The sequence below is a fragment of the Lates calcarifer genome, linkage group LG15 (assembly GCF_001640805.2).
Source record: "Lates calcarifer isolate ASB-BC8 linkage group LG15, TLL_Latcal_v3, whole genome shotgun sequence".
Taxonomy (NCBI): Eukaryota; Metazoa; Chordata; class Actinopteri; family Centropomidae; genus Lates; species Lates calcarifer.
Window position 1 is genome coordinate 19252585 of NC_066847.1, and position 14350 is coordinate 19266934.

Genomic DNA, 14350 nt, shown 5'->3' on the forward strand with positions numbered 1-14350 from the left:
TCCCAAACATTCATGCGGCACATTGTGTTTTTATGACTCATATATAAACAGCCAGGTTAGCGACGCTTTTGGCATCCATAAAATAGGCTGGTTGTTTACAATTCAAGGGAAAAATCGTTTGAAAATGAACTGTGGAAAATAAGTAGATGAATGAATCAAACATGAAATCCTTTTATGCTTGGCACTGTGTTGATCTCCAGAGGTAGGAGTTTGTTGTATGGTAATTATAAAGTGCAGCCTTTCTTACTTTCAAAATGTGTGATTTTAAGTTTTGTTTCCATCATGCATACATCACAAAACTAACTATACACCAGTAACATATCGGAATCATCAGTTCACTACAAACAAATGTACAGTTTGCAGTTGTCTTCCTCCACAAAGAGAACACAGTGTGTCTGAATCAAAAAGATGTAAGTTTTATCCCTCAACTTCAACGACATGGGAAAATGTGAGCTATGTCCTCATGGATCTCACTTGTAGAAAACAGCTGAATTTATTCATTTCACCCAGAAAGGTGCAGTTGGGCTAGCTGAGAAGTCTAAAGCCAATTCTCTTCAAACCTGATTTACTTTGGAGGTTGGAGCTGGTGCCCAGTTTGCTATTTTTGGCACAAGTCTGACTTTTATTCTGAGGAATAGCCGTATTACTTAGAGAGAGTGGTCTGATTATGTATATCAAACTATGAAACAATGCTGGTATTGTAAATGAGTCTGGCCAGGGCTGGTTAACTTAAAACTGATTTGAAGGGAAGAGAGAAATAGAGAGGTGCAGTGGTGTTAACTGTTCTGGGGCAATCAGTATTTTATGGATGATGGGTAGAGGTAAAATACAATTTTGTCTCAAATACATGAAGTATAAACAAGAAGTTTATTATGTCAAGCAATGCGTAACTTTGAAATAATGTTGTAATGAAGAACATGGGCAGAAGTATTCAAAAACAATACAGCCATGGCTTAGAACAGCATGTTTCACAATACTGCCAATTACATGGGATTCCTTTGTGCCAAATAGCATTAAAAATGACTACTGGTATCAGTATTCTGGACCAAAAATATTCTGTGGGATTGTAAAAATCATGTTGTTTGACTATGATTCCTGAAAAAGCAGAAAATGAATAAATTTTGAGACTTAAAGGCACTGTGCTGATGGTTTCATGCTGCTCTTACAGCTAACGTGGTGCCATTCTCGTCAGAATCTATTACCATCATAGTTACAGACACAATGACGACTTTTGAGAAGTTATTCAATTCATTGAATTTGAGCTGTGCGTCAACTTTGATGTGATGATGTGTAAAATCTTAACTGCTCTCATATGAATGACCTCAGCTGGTGATGAGCAATATGACAGTACTCTTACATTCATTGGTTAAAATTACAGAGTTATGATATTTGACAGTCTGCTATCCAAATGTAAATTTGGCTGTAGCCATTCACTGCTTTGATCCAACTTTACCATTTATCCCACAGTCACTGCCTGTTTTTAATATTAACCTGAAAGCTTAATACAATGTAACTCATCATCTTGTTCAATTACACATTGCTGTCATTTGGTGTTACCAGGGTTGAACTGCTGAACTGTGACTGTGCAGACAGTGTCTTTAAATAATTATTACACATACCATATGGTTGTATTTTTAACATAGACATACATCTATGATAACAGCTAAAGAGGATATAGTTATGGCAAGGCTCTGAGCTAAATTCTAACATCAGCATGCCAACACGCCTGCGATGACAGTGCTGCTGTTTACCATAGTTGTGTGTGCTAATTAGCACTAAACAGAAAGTGTAGCTGCGACAGATAGGAATGTTATTTGATATAGACCAGTTTTGCACAAAGAAAATGGGCTAGATAAAGAGTTAAAGGATTACCAAAAATAATTCACCGAGTAGGTTTTTCTGGTTTATCTAAAATATACTCCTCATAGTAGAGCAAAATTAAAGTCAGGGGATCAGCAGGTCATTAGGATAGATAGTCTGGGAAACATGGATGTCTGAATAAATGTTCTTGGCAATCCAGCCAATAATTGTAGAGATATTTCAGTCTGGACCAAAGTGGTAGACCGACTAACCAACAGACCAACATTACTATCCCTAGAACTCGCCACGGGTGGCTAATAATAAAGCCAAATAGCACTTACACTGATGCCTTTTCTCTCTGGTCCTGCATTTTAAAATAGCTTTCTTGCTGTTTATTTTCTAAAATACAAATGAAAAAACACAATACAGATCACCACAGGGTCCATTTTGTTATGTCTAACCAAAACTTTGTTTGACCAAACCTTTGAATGAACATCAAGTACACTTTGATTTATTTCTTTCTCAGAGTCAAAATCTGTGAAAAGGTTGAAAAGGTTTCAACAGATTGTTCATAGCTGCTGACCCTCACCATGAAATTCCCTACTACATTTTTTCTGAAACCACTGTTCCATGGCCGTACTTGGGATACTGTGAGAAAACACCAGGCCAGTACAATGTTTCTGAGAAGGAATGGTGTTTTTTTTTTTCCTTGACAGTCAGCTTAAGATCTCTCAGCACCTCAGAACCAAGTTTGAGTCCTATTCATCTCATTTATGACCGGAGGTCTTACTTGGCCATTTTTTTTTTAATTGATTAAAAAACATCAGAAAAACTTGACAGGGCCTGATGGACTTTGTAAAGTTATTCTTACATTTGTGTTCCATAAACTGAAATGTCATAGCGTTTTTGTTGGCTTTTGTTTGTAGTCTTTCAATGTTACTGGTACAGTTGGGTTGTATGGGAGTCTCTCCTTACAGTCTCTAATCAGAATGAAAAATATTGTGATGAATATGGTGAATCCAGATGATATCTGAAAATAATGTAGGGTATTTTGTCTGGACCACCAACTCCCATGTGGGGAGTGTTTTCTCAGCAGCTGTCAAAAATATACCGGCAAAATCACGAGGATGTTGTATCATCGTACAAAATATTCCTCTCAAAGGTGTCAAATGTCATTTCAAAGTGAGCAATAATGAAGCGACTGCCAAGTGCAGTAAACCCCCTTCTGTTTCTTTTAAAACTTTAAAAAACAAACCTATGGAGAAACCAGGGTTGATGTGAGCCATAGTAAAGTGAGAGTCAAACTCCACCTGTGGTTACGTACTTTAAACTGCGCCTGGACGCTTCACTGGCAGCGCCTGACATTATCCTGGAAATGGTCCAAAGGGAGCAGAGTTGGAGGCTGAAGTGGAGCCAAACAGTGGGATCAAATTGAGGACTAAGCATCATACAAAGAGTTGTGCAACATAATCCTGCATTTTGCACCCCAGTAACACATCTGGAGTATCATAAATCAGCCAACACTGCATAAAAGGGATTGTTCTTTTTATTTTACTCTTTACTTTGTAGCTTTTATTTCCCTTCCTTATAGGGACAGACATAGCAAAGTTTAGAGAGGCTAGCAAGTACAGAAAGGAAAGTTAATGGGAGGAATGTGCAAAAATTTAAAGAGATGTTTTTATACAGGCTGGGTTGGGAGGTCAGGTCAGGTGATTTGGACTAGTAATTAATCTGGTTGTTTAGTGTTTGAGTCCTGTTTTTTAAGATGTTGACAAAACCCCAGTGTCACAAAGTCATTGCTCAGAGCAACTTTTGACACCCAGGTAATTAATGTTGAGCTGTGCAGTCTGTTCAAAAACCTTTTACCAAACCCCATTACATGACTGTAATTACTTTGAACTCCTACCATGATGACAAAACGCTATTCTTTGCACATACAGGGTCAAAAGAGGTTTCAAAATGATTTGCATAATAACTCCTCACAGTGTTTTTGCTGCCTGAAATTGGATCTGGATATTTTCTGTGATGTAGAACCAGACAGGGAAGATTGTTCCTCTTGGTTCCATTGACTTCCAGTCTCCTTGATCCTGACAGCTCCTTTTAATGTTGAATGGAAAATGCCATTTTCCTATTTAGATATTACCCATTCCGTTGACAAGTCCTCATCAGAGGTGGAGTGTGCCCATGTGCTACTGTGAAACCATATTATAAGAGCTCAGCTTTTAATTTCCAGCTAGTCTGAAAGTCATTGCCTCACCTTTTTGGATAAATTGTGAATGCATCCCAGTTCTTTGAGCAGAGAGGAAAAAAAATGCCCATGCCTGAAAATTTGTTTCCAGCTGCCAACCTCAGGAAAAGACTGCATCTATTGCTGGGTGGAGGAAGAGGTCATTTTGGGAGAGATGCTCCCAATTTCCTAAAGGTTTTTTTTTTTTTTTTTTTTTTTTTTTTGAGGACTACCTGCATACAATAAAACCCAGTCAAGTCTTCAACATGTAAAGCCTGACAAAGCGTGTAATTGTTTTACTCCTCCAGCTGAGCTCCTGCAGATTGATAGTGTTGACAGGAAAACAGCAAACAGGAAAATGCGCCTAGATAAACAAATTAAAAAGCGGAGCATCCGTGCTGAAAGCAAAAAATAAAAAATAAAAAATAAAAAAAAAAATAGAGAAACAAAGGAAAAACAGGAGAAGTGCACTTCTGTGTGTGTTTCCTGTCTCCACTTCAGCTTATGTCTAAATAGAGCTGAAATATTTAATGAACCTTGGGATTTTGAGGTGTTTGTAGTCCAAATACAATATTTTTTTAAGTGGCTCTTTCTCATCCTGCTGTTGGGTGGTTTGACTGTGAGAATACTTGAATATGAAACTTATACAAACAAGGAGACAATCAAATTACTGACTAAAATGTATTATATTCTCCTTCTTTGCAGGACCTCCGGGAAAGCGAGGAAGAAGAGGCCGCAATGGAGAACCTGGTATGTGCATTTCTGTGTCTGTTTGTGTGTGTGTGTGTGTGTGTGTGTGGCCAAAGATCACCGAAGTCTCAATCCAGAAACGTTTAAAGAATAATTCAGTAGGACATCAGCAAATCATACTGCACTTACAATCATGTAAAAGTACACTGTATATCTTTGGAGGCCAAAATAGGTTATAGATGTGTAATTTGTGGCCTGGTGGTTTCAGTGTTCACTTGGATTGTTTCAGCTTCAGTCACCATAGAAACACTAGATTTTCACAGCAAAACTGGGAGACAGTGCAGTTTGAGAAAGTAAAAGTGATGTCCAAACTTGTTGAAGGTGGTGACGTCCGTGTCTAAACTTTGAGACGCTCCAAGCCTCCAGTGCCTGATCCCAGACATGATGTAGTCATGTTCAGCTTCAGTATACATAATAACCCACGCTTGTTGGCCTCCACAAACTCAGCAACAAGTTGTCTGAACGCATTCACGATCTCCAATCTCCCCTCCCTCCTCCCACACACTCTCCTGAGCTGACTCAACAAACTTGGCCCAGCCGAGGCCTCGAGTATCTAGGAAAAAGGACATGTTGTGCGGTGACACTCCCATAGACGGAAAGTGTCGCCACAAATTGAATTCACAGCGAGAACATGTACTTGGCGGGGAGTAGCAGCCACATTCCGCTCACCTGATAGCAAAAGTGATAATGGGCTCTGGAGTGTGGCGGCGTTTCCCTGCGCTGAGAGCGTGGCGCAGCAGAGCGCAGCCGGCGCTTTGGAACTAAAATACTGCCCTTGTAAAAAGAAATTAGAGAGACAGGGCAAAGCAAGGTCCCAATTTTAAGTGAGGCAGAGTAATAAGGGAGCGGTTTGGTTTCACAGCCTGAGAAACAAACACTGTGTCTGTGAGGGGAGAGAAAACACTGCTGGTTTTACCACCAGATCCAGCCACTACTTTTTAAAGTCACAGGAATCAAACTGATTTAGTTGAGGTCTGTTATTTGAGTATCAAAGATTCTCCTACTTCCTTCATTTTTGATTTTGCCAAATTAATTTAAGATCCTGCTTGAGGCCATGTTCTGCATTTTGAGACACGGATCAGTGTGGTGTGGCTCTCTGCCCTTCCCTTTTTTGCCTTGATTCACATAATACTGAAATGATCCAGTGTCTGACTTGAAAGCCAGGGAGGATGAAAAAAAAAAGAGAGAAATCAAATGACAGATAGACAACAGTTCAATGTTCTGGCTGGCTGCACATCTGAAATACCGCCAAGCTTTGTTTACGCAGCGCTTAACTTTCCAATAAACATCCAGCATGCCAGCGTATTTCAAATGGCACCATTGTGCAAAGACAGTTTGCTCATTCTCTGGTCAGCCAGAGCAAATGTGGGGAATGTGAATGGCTTCCACTCGACAAATCAATCGGAAACAAGCAAACAATCTTGCCCACTCAGTGTCTGGGTTGGAGTGGCACAGTGGTCTATCGGGGGGAAGACAATAGGGAACAATTGGGACAACAGGCCTCACCATTCTGTATAGTAGCCCAATAACAGTACTGAACTAGACTGAAGTGAGTTGGTTTGACTCAAGTTTGTCAACCTGAAATAGTGTCTGTTTGGGCAGAGTGTTTTTTTTTTTTTTATTAATGTCATGAACTAAGGAGTGTTCACTCCAGCTTTTTATCTGCATGTTCACTGGTAATGTGTAATATGCTGCTTCTGCAAAAGCATTCATGGCATTGAAATAGTTGTACAAAATCCATGCTCTAGAAGCCCTTGTACAGAGACTGTAATCCTAAATTTTGGCACTTTAGATGCTTTAAAAGTAATTCTGCATATTAAATATTTCTGCTACATTTGCTGTTTGGATATGTTGGCATACTTAAAGTGTAGAAATATTGTGTGTGAGTCTCACAGAATTATGCAAAACAAGTAAATACGATGGCACTGTGCCGCATTATCGGGACCCAATGTCAAACTCTGTGTACCCACACCACAGGAGAAAACAAAGGAGAAAAAACATTTAGGAAACATTATTTATACAACTGAAAAACTTGGTCCTTGAGAAGCACAGGCACGCTGCATTCTGCACTGTAAGCCTTCTGCAAATCCAATTTCCCTCTTTTAAGTTCTCAACACTGGTGGTTGTTGAAGGGAAGCATATTTAATTCATGATCCGCTTTAACCAAAAGTAACTAAGCCGCTGCAAGGTTCCCACAAATTCATGGGGAGGTGTTTTAGAGTTTACTCATCTACAAAGGCAAAAGGGAAGCTTTCGCCCAGACTTGGCTGCAACTGACAGAGAGAACAAATAGGAAAAAGACACAGCGATATTTACCTATGCATTAAAAATGAATGGGATACTTCATTAGGATCTCTTGTTTGTTTACCAGTAACATATGGAAAGGAAAAGTGTGGCATGACAGTTTAGGATGAAAAAGGTTTTGTAGCAGTGAAAGCCACAGTCTCAAACTGTTCTAGCAGGTGGTCAATGCTGGAAAGTGTTAGAAGTTTCCTCACATATTTTCCCTATGTGAATAACCAGTTCTTGTAACTCATGTACCTGCATTCACAAAAGGCCGAATTGATGCTCAAATTGAGCAGCTTAAGCAATTTACCCTTAACAGTGGTTCATCAGTTTCCATTATGAAGAAAAGGCAGCTTTTCTTCACAATAAATCTTCTGGAAAAAAAAATGACTGAGGAACCCCACTGTAGCTGTGTAACCTTTATGTCATCTTAGACCATTATAAAAAGTTGCACTGTTACGTGAACAATCTGTAGTTTAGTAACCTTTACACTCAAAGCAGAAGGTGGAAAAATTGTGGAGAAAAGGACCTCAAGTGCCAGTGTTAGAACAGAAAGTGAAACTCAGCCTGAGTGACTGAATGATGCTGAAGTTTTGAGGATGGATTATCTAACATTATGTCATACACTATTTAATTTTACATGGATTATATTCCAGCAAATACTGTCTAACTAAGGCCATCGAGAATTTGTAGTGCTTTAACAACCTCTAAAACCTTTGTGGTGCCTATTAAAAGTAGCATATATATTACATTATTTCTTTGATATCCCATTATTGTTAGCTGAAAATGTTGTACAATCCATTCAATGCACTGGAACATGTAAAAAAAAACACTCAGTGGAGCAGGTTTATTAAAAGCTAAGTGGTCTACTGTAACTCAGCGATCCATAAAACAACACTACAGAAGTGTAGCCCAGTGAGCCTCAAATATGGCTCTTTAAATGCCCCAGCTGCAGGAGTGATTTGCACTTTCCCCTGGTCATGAAGAAGAACAGTTCAAGGACATAGGACTTGTAAAGAAAAAAGTTAAAGTTAAAGCAGCTGGGTACCTTTTTAATAAGAACCTAAAGACCTCAAATGATTTGCAAGGTTCTGGGGAGCCCTGAAGTGCGTTGGCACACAGTCCTTTTAGCAGCAGTAATTGGGAAAAAGATGAGTGTCACCTCACAAAAACGTGGGGGGAATTTTTAACAAGCGCACAACCTCTTGTAGTAGTGAAATTAGAGCCACTTACAAATGTAAAATGGGATCGCCAGGCCTGGTGGCATGGAAAATAGATAGCAATCTTTCGTCACAATGCTTTTGTTCTATACCATAGGTACAAAGATTGGTGAGTTATTGAAATTGAATTTTTGTCTATTTGGCATAGTTTGTGAATGCATCATGGAAGAGATGGATCTTTATGAAATGTTCCTTCCCAAGGAAATAATTCTCAGCAAAAGCCTAATTTCCCATCTCACTTATTTGGATATGTGGTTTTAATGGAACACTGATGATCTGAGTCTGTTTGATCACTGATTGAAAACACACTAACCATGTATTTTTTTTTCCTTTCTCTTTCAGGACCTCCTGTAAGTATGACTGCTTTACATCTTCCCCCAACTGTGACAGCCATGTGAAGGTAAAAACTCCAAACCCCACTATGTAGTCAACATTAGCATTAGCAGCTGTTTACTTACCAGTCTAGAGGAAACCTTGAGAGTTCAGCATCAAACCTCATCACTTTATTCAACAAGAACTGTCTCTCAAGGTTGGGAAGCAACACTAATGTTTTGCTTCTAGTTCTACTTCTTTTTTTAGTACTGAAGTTAGCATGCTAACTAGCCAGCCCTGGCCCAGCCAGCCAGTCTTGTCACATTCTGATAGCTACTCACTCTAGCGCCCACACTTCCCTGAAGATGTACTATTGATTAGAGGGCATACTCTAACCTCTTCTATTGAAAACACAATGATGGTGAACTCTTAGCAAGCAACCATCACCAAAACCCGCTCCCTGCAAGAAAACATTCACTGGAAGAGAAAACTTACAAATAGCCCCTTTAAAAGCAAGAACAGTTTACATGAAAGAAAAAAATGGTATAAAACCACAAGGTCACATTAAAGATGTTGTTTGACATTTTTTAGACAAGAAGACTGATACCTCTCTCATGTCTGTACACTAAATATGAAGCTACAGACAGCAACCAGTTAGCTCAGCTTAGCATAAAGACTGGAACCAGGGTGAACAATCACTAGGTAATAAACCATAAAGCAAAGTATAAGTTTATGTTTTTACAACTGATGTGGAAGACATCTGATTATGACAAATTTGCAACCAGAAATCTCCACTGCACCACACACTCGGACTCTATTATTAAAATAATCTCTTCATCCCAGCCTTCCCTGAATAGGGGCCCTTTCCCTGTCATCTGGGCAGTCTGGTTTGTAATATCCTTGCTACCAGCCTACATCTCTGCCAGCTCCCTGAACCCGAACAGATTATCTCACCTCATTATATTGCCGGCTGATCACAGATTCACTCCCCTTACCAGATGGAAAACTTCAGAGTTTCCCCAAAGATGAAGACAAACCCATACATACATACATAAGCACCAGGAATTGTGACAGTTCACTGTATAACCGGGTCAAGCAGGCACTGTGTGTGTGTGTGTGTGCTCTGTTAAAATTATTTATAGTCCAGAGGCAAGCGTGATTGAATAGGTATAATAGCGTGTGCCGACTGAGCTGTAAAAGTCGTAAGTTAATCCTCGGAGCCTTCTCAGACACTCGCTCCTGGGGTTCTGGGACATAAGTAAGTGCAGGTGGTCTCACTTCTCAGCCTCTCTCGCCAGGCTTTACATCTGACAAATAAAATCATACTGTGAGATGTCTCAAGAGCCGACTGAAGTCCAAGAAGTGTTGTCTCTGAAATGCTCATACAGCAGGAGAGGTTGGATTTGCCAGTAAAATGTATGGGATGCCTGTGCTTTGATGATTTTGGGATTGCTCTTTTAGTAAATCTAGGGCACGTACAGCAAATCACTCTCTGATGAGGTCATTATAGGTAGCAGAAAGTGCTGTAAATGTTTGGTAGGAGTCCTAGTTTTACTGTAGGCAAAGCAAAACCCATACTGCACTAAACAAAAAAAAGGGTATAATTTACAATACAGACCAAAACTGAAGTCTGGGGGACTTCAAAAAATGCAATGATCTGACACTGAGTCACCCAATGGTCACCAAATCTGTTTCCGAAATAAAAAAATCCTGTGCCAGTTTCTTAAAAAAGACAGAGTAGTAAGTGATCTCATGTGGTTTCTCATTTTGGTATGCCCACCCGAGGAATGGCTGGGGACTTGTCGCTATGAATATTCAACAGCTCCCTCTATAACCCCAGGGAACACTACGTAAATTGTACATAGCCCTCGGAGCCAAACAAACCAACCGCTGCTGAAGTCATTACAGATCTCTGTGACTTAATCGCTACTCAGCCGCTGATGAACGGACAGGGACCTGTGGTTGCAGAGACAGAAAGAGAATAGGTCTCCTCAATCAAAACTCTTTAGAAAAAGATCCTCTTTGGTGGCTCATGATCAGGGTTTAGACATGGAAAAGTGATTTGCTTTGTTTTGATTTCCCTTCTTTTCCACTGCTTGAGTTTTTGTGTCAGTTTCGCAAGGGATCACTGGGTCAGTTGTCCAATGATGATTGGCTGGATATCGCTTCTTGTTCTCCACACAGATTGGAAAAATACTGATGGGGACATGTTACAGATATGGGTTGAGGTGATTTTTCAACTCTCACACCATTTACAAGAAGAGTAGTTTGCCTGAAACCATATAAATATTTTTTTTTACCATACGTAAATTTTAGCAATTATCATGTCTTTGCTTCTCATTTTTTATCTACTTTTCTCATCTTTCCGCGGCTCTTCAAGGGTGGTCCACGTCAAAAAATCAAGCCCAAGCACCCACCACTGTGTGTGCACATCATTTAGCACCAATCAAGCATAAAACACCATCCCTAAGGCTGCATTCAAGTACCCAGTAACACCACCCACCAACCGATGTTTTTTAGCACAGACCGTATGCCACACTAAATTAAAATTCTACACACAGAGAAAGAAACTAACATGCTTTGAAATCTGGTCAGAAGGAAAGGGGAAATATTTGAAAATGATACAATGTTGGAAATATCAAACCCACTTCAGCCCACTAAGCATGCCTCTGCACCACACTGGAGTCTCAAGCCAGGCCAGCTACAGTACAGCACGAGCCCCTTTCAAGAGTTCAGTCACATTAGCAATGAAGTAAATAAGGCTGGTTATATCTATGTCTGTATTTGAAAAGTAGTTTCCACCTCCCTCCTTCATCAGTTAAGATTCCAGCGACGCAGGTTGAGGATGATCTGTCACAACGTATGAATTATGCAGCGGTGATATAGGGATTAGAGGCAATGTGGGGGTGAAGCAGAGGAGCCCAGGCGCCCTCTACCCTTCATCCTTCATCTTCTATGCACTGCAGCTCCACACCTGTTAATAAAACATATTCCAGCCGGACTTTGATCACTCTTGCCCTCCAGAGGAGGAGAAGGTGCCAGTTTATCTAAAGTGAGAACTCTAGCTAGAGTTGAAGGAGTCCCTGCATGCTCTGATGTTGTGTTAATTTACACTTCTTGCTAGGTTGGATGTTGTGAGTTTAAAACAGACAATGCCTATTAAGACTTTCAGATAAGAACAGAGGGCATGAGCACACACACATACACACACATGCTCTGGCAATGAAGAGGCCCACAAAGCGCTGCGAGTGGATCTATCTGACATGACAGCGTTTATATTGGGCTCGTGAGGGCAGCAGTGCCTGAGGAGGCCTACTGGCACTGGATGTGACAACATTAAAAGTTTGACCTTTTAGATGTCAGTCCTCTGTTCGTGCTGTGCCCATCAGCAGCACTTGCCTGTCAGCAAATGACGAGAGGCAAAGCTCAGGCCAACCCATGAGGTTTAGCTGCAGTGGTCTGAAGCTGTCCATAGTGCACGCTGGTTGGCTGAGCAGGCTGAATACTCAGGGAAAACTGACTGTCACTACCATAGCGCGGTATGAGAATGAACACGGTATGAATGCGAAGCTCGCAGTTTAAGAGAAAACTCGACATCTTTTTGATTGAGAGGAATTTTCCCCCAAGTCATAACATAAGATGATGAGAAGTGTAGAGCAGCCAGTATGTGGTTCTAATTGAATCAACAGAAGAAATGAAAGAAATACTTTTCCAACTGGAACATTGTCCCTTATTCAACATTTCATATCTACGACAAGAATTTTGTGGGTCAGAAATTTGCTTGCGTATTGTGCAGAAAAAGAATTTGGCTTTCGATGTTTGGCTTTTTAAGCCTACAATTTGGCTAAAGCTGTTTAAATGTCTCCCCTCCTCAGGCATGACAAGACATTCCCTGCCTGTGATTGTGAATTTGAGAATCTCCACAGTGTTTGATTTGCATCTTTCCGCTGCGCTTAGACGACACACACCTATAACCAATCACGCCATCAGTTTCGCTTTCCTCAGTTCACAGCGTCCCTGCTCCCACAAGAACATTAAACACATAACAAGCAGACACACACTCACAAACACATACACACACATTAAAGTCATTTTCTGCCGGCTAATTGTGATACACTGTGGATATGGGAACCAGATGCCATTCCCAAGTCAGTTTTCCAGTGTGGTTTTCCTATCCCTGCCTAACCTCTGCATACAGATTCCCCCGACGAGCACCAGCTACTTGTGGTCATCTGTTCCTGCCCATTCTGCTCTGATTACTCCTATCCCTGTCCTCCATTAGTTTCCCGCCATGAAAAAAAGTTCCTGCGGGGCCCACGGTAATATGATTGAGGGTTCCCATGCAGAACTAACAGATGGAGGTGTACATATAGATATGTTTTTACTGGATGCCTTTTACTCAGTTCCAGGCTTGTGCATGTTTGAAATTGAGTAGATTTCACTTCTAATGATACCCACAGCAGGCTTTTAGCTGCAAATGGCAAAATATGTATTGTGCAGTTAGTTCCACTCTGGCATTCATGCATTTTCTATATAGTCTTTTATCCAGCTAGGACATTTGAACTTCACTGGATAGAGAGCTTCCTGTATGAGAAACATGGCAAGAGAATGGATTATTATTATTATGATTATCACTCCTAAAATCAACTCAATTGCTGGGTGATTGTAATCTTTAAAGAAAGAGTAGAGCATTTTGGGAAATTTGCTTTCTTGTCAAGAATTAAATGAAAAAAAAATTGATACCACTTTCATATCTGTATATTAAATATGAAGCTACAGCCAGCAACAGGTTAGCTTAGCTTAGCAAAAAGACTGAAAGTTGGCGTAAAAATGCTAACCGTTAGTGTTCCAGGATTTCTTTTATGGACTATTTCTTCAAGTTTTGTTTGGATTAAACAAGTAAAATATCATGTGTTTACTCATTAGCTTTAGACAGAGCCAGGCTAATTATCTCCCCTTGTCTACAGTCATTATGCTAAGCTAAGCTAATATTTACCATGTATATTAAAGAGTGGTGTCAATCTTCTCATCTAAATCAGAGAAAGAGGGAGTGAATTAACATATTTCCCCAATGGCAATCTATTCTGGCAAGCCAGTCAGGTCAAACTGATTTTTGAGGTCTAGAACTTCTTTTATTTTGATGCATGGCAAACATGATGCATCACTTTACTGTGTGAAGTGCGTAAGTCAGGGTTTAGCCCTTTCAAACCCTTCACTCTGGGCCCGCTTCCCACTTTTGTGGTGAGTAGCACTCCTCACCTGCCCCCTCTTCACTTACTCATTCCTTGTCAACACTTGGTGCCTGAAGGATTGCTTTGCTTAACTTCCTGAGTACACACATGTTTATTAATATTGTGTAGCTGTGTGAGAAAACCGTGTGCCCGTAAAGAAGAAGTTGTAAAAGCAGTAGTTGTTGGCCTGTGCTCTCAGAGATGCCAGTGCTCCAGGGTGAGATGATTGGATCCATGTGGCCGGCAGTTGGGGCTATACAGCGTTCTGCTGCCAAGCCCAGTTGGCCCAGGTTCCTCAGTGAGGATATGAGCTCTGTTTGATGGATTGATTTTCTGGAACTTCGATAGGTTTAACAGGTCACCGTGATGAAAACTAATAGAGCCGAGTCAAGACAAGAGGTTACATTCAGATCCCACGTTCCTGACTTTGGATCTCATTGGATTAGGTGGACCGCTTCACAAGATTGTACCAGTGGCTCTAAACCCACAAGAATTACTTTGCTCATGTCAACAACAGCTAAAGC

General features: G+C 40.5%; 1 protein-coding gene across 1 annotated transcript in view; it reads left to right on the forward strand.

Annotated features, from left to right (window-relative positions):
* The window catches only part of LOC108892872 (collagen alpha-1(XXV) chain), a 140554-nt gene that overhangs the window by 71246 nt on the left and 54958 nt on the right, over positions 1–14350 (forward strand). The window contains exons 3-4 of the mRNA XM_051076202.1: positions 4733–4777; positions 8626–8633. Of these exons, the coding sequence (XP_050932159.1) occupies positions 4733–4777; positions 8626–8633 (53 nt within the window). The remainder of the gene's footprint in view (positions 1–4732; positions 4778–8625; positions 8634–14350) is intronic.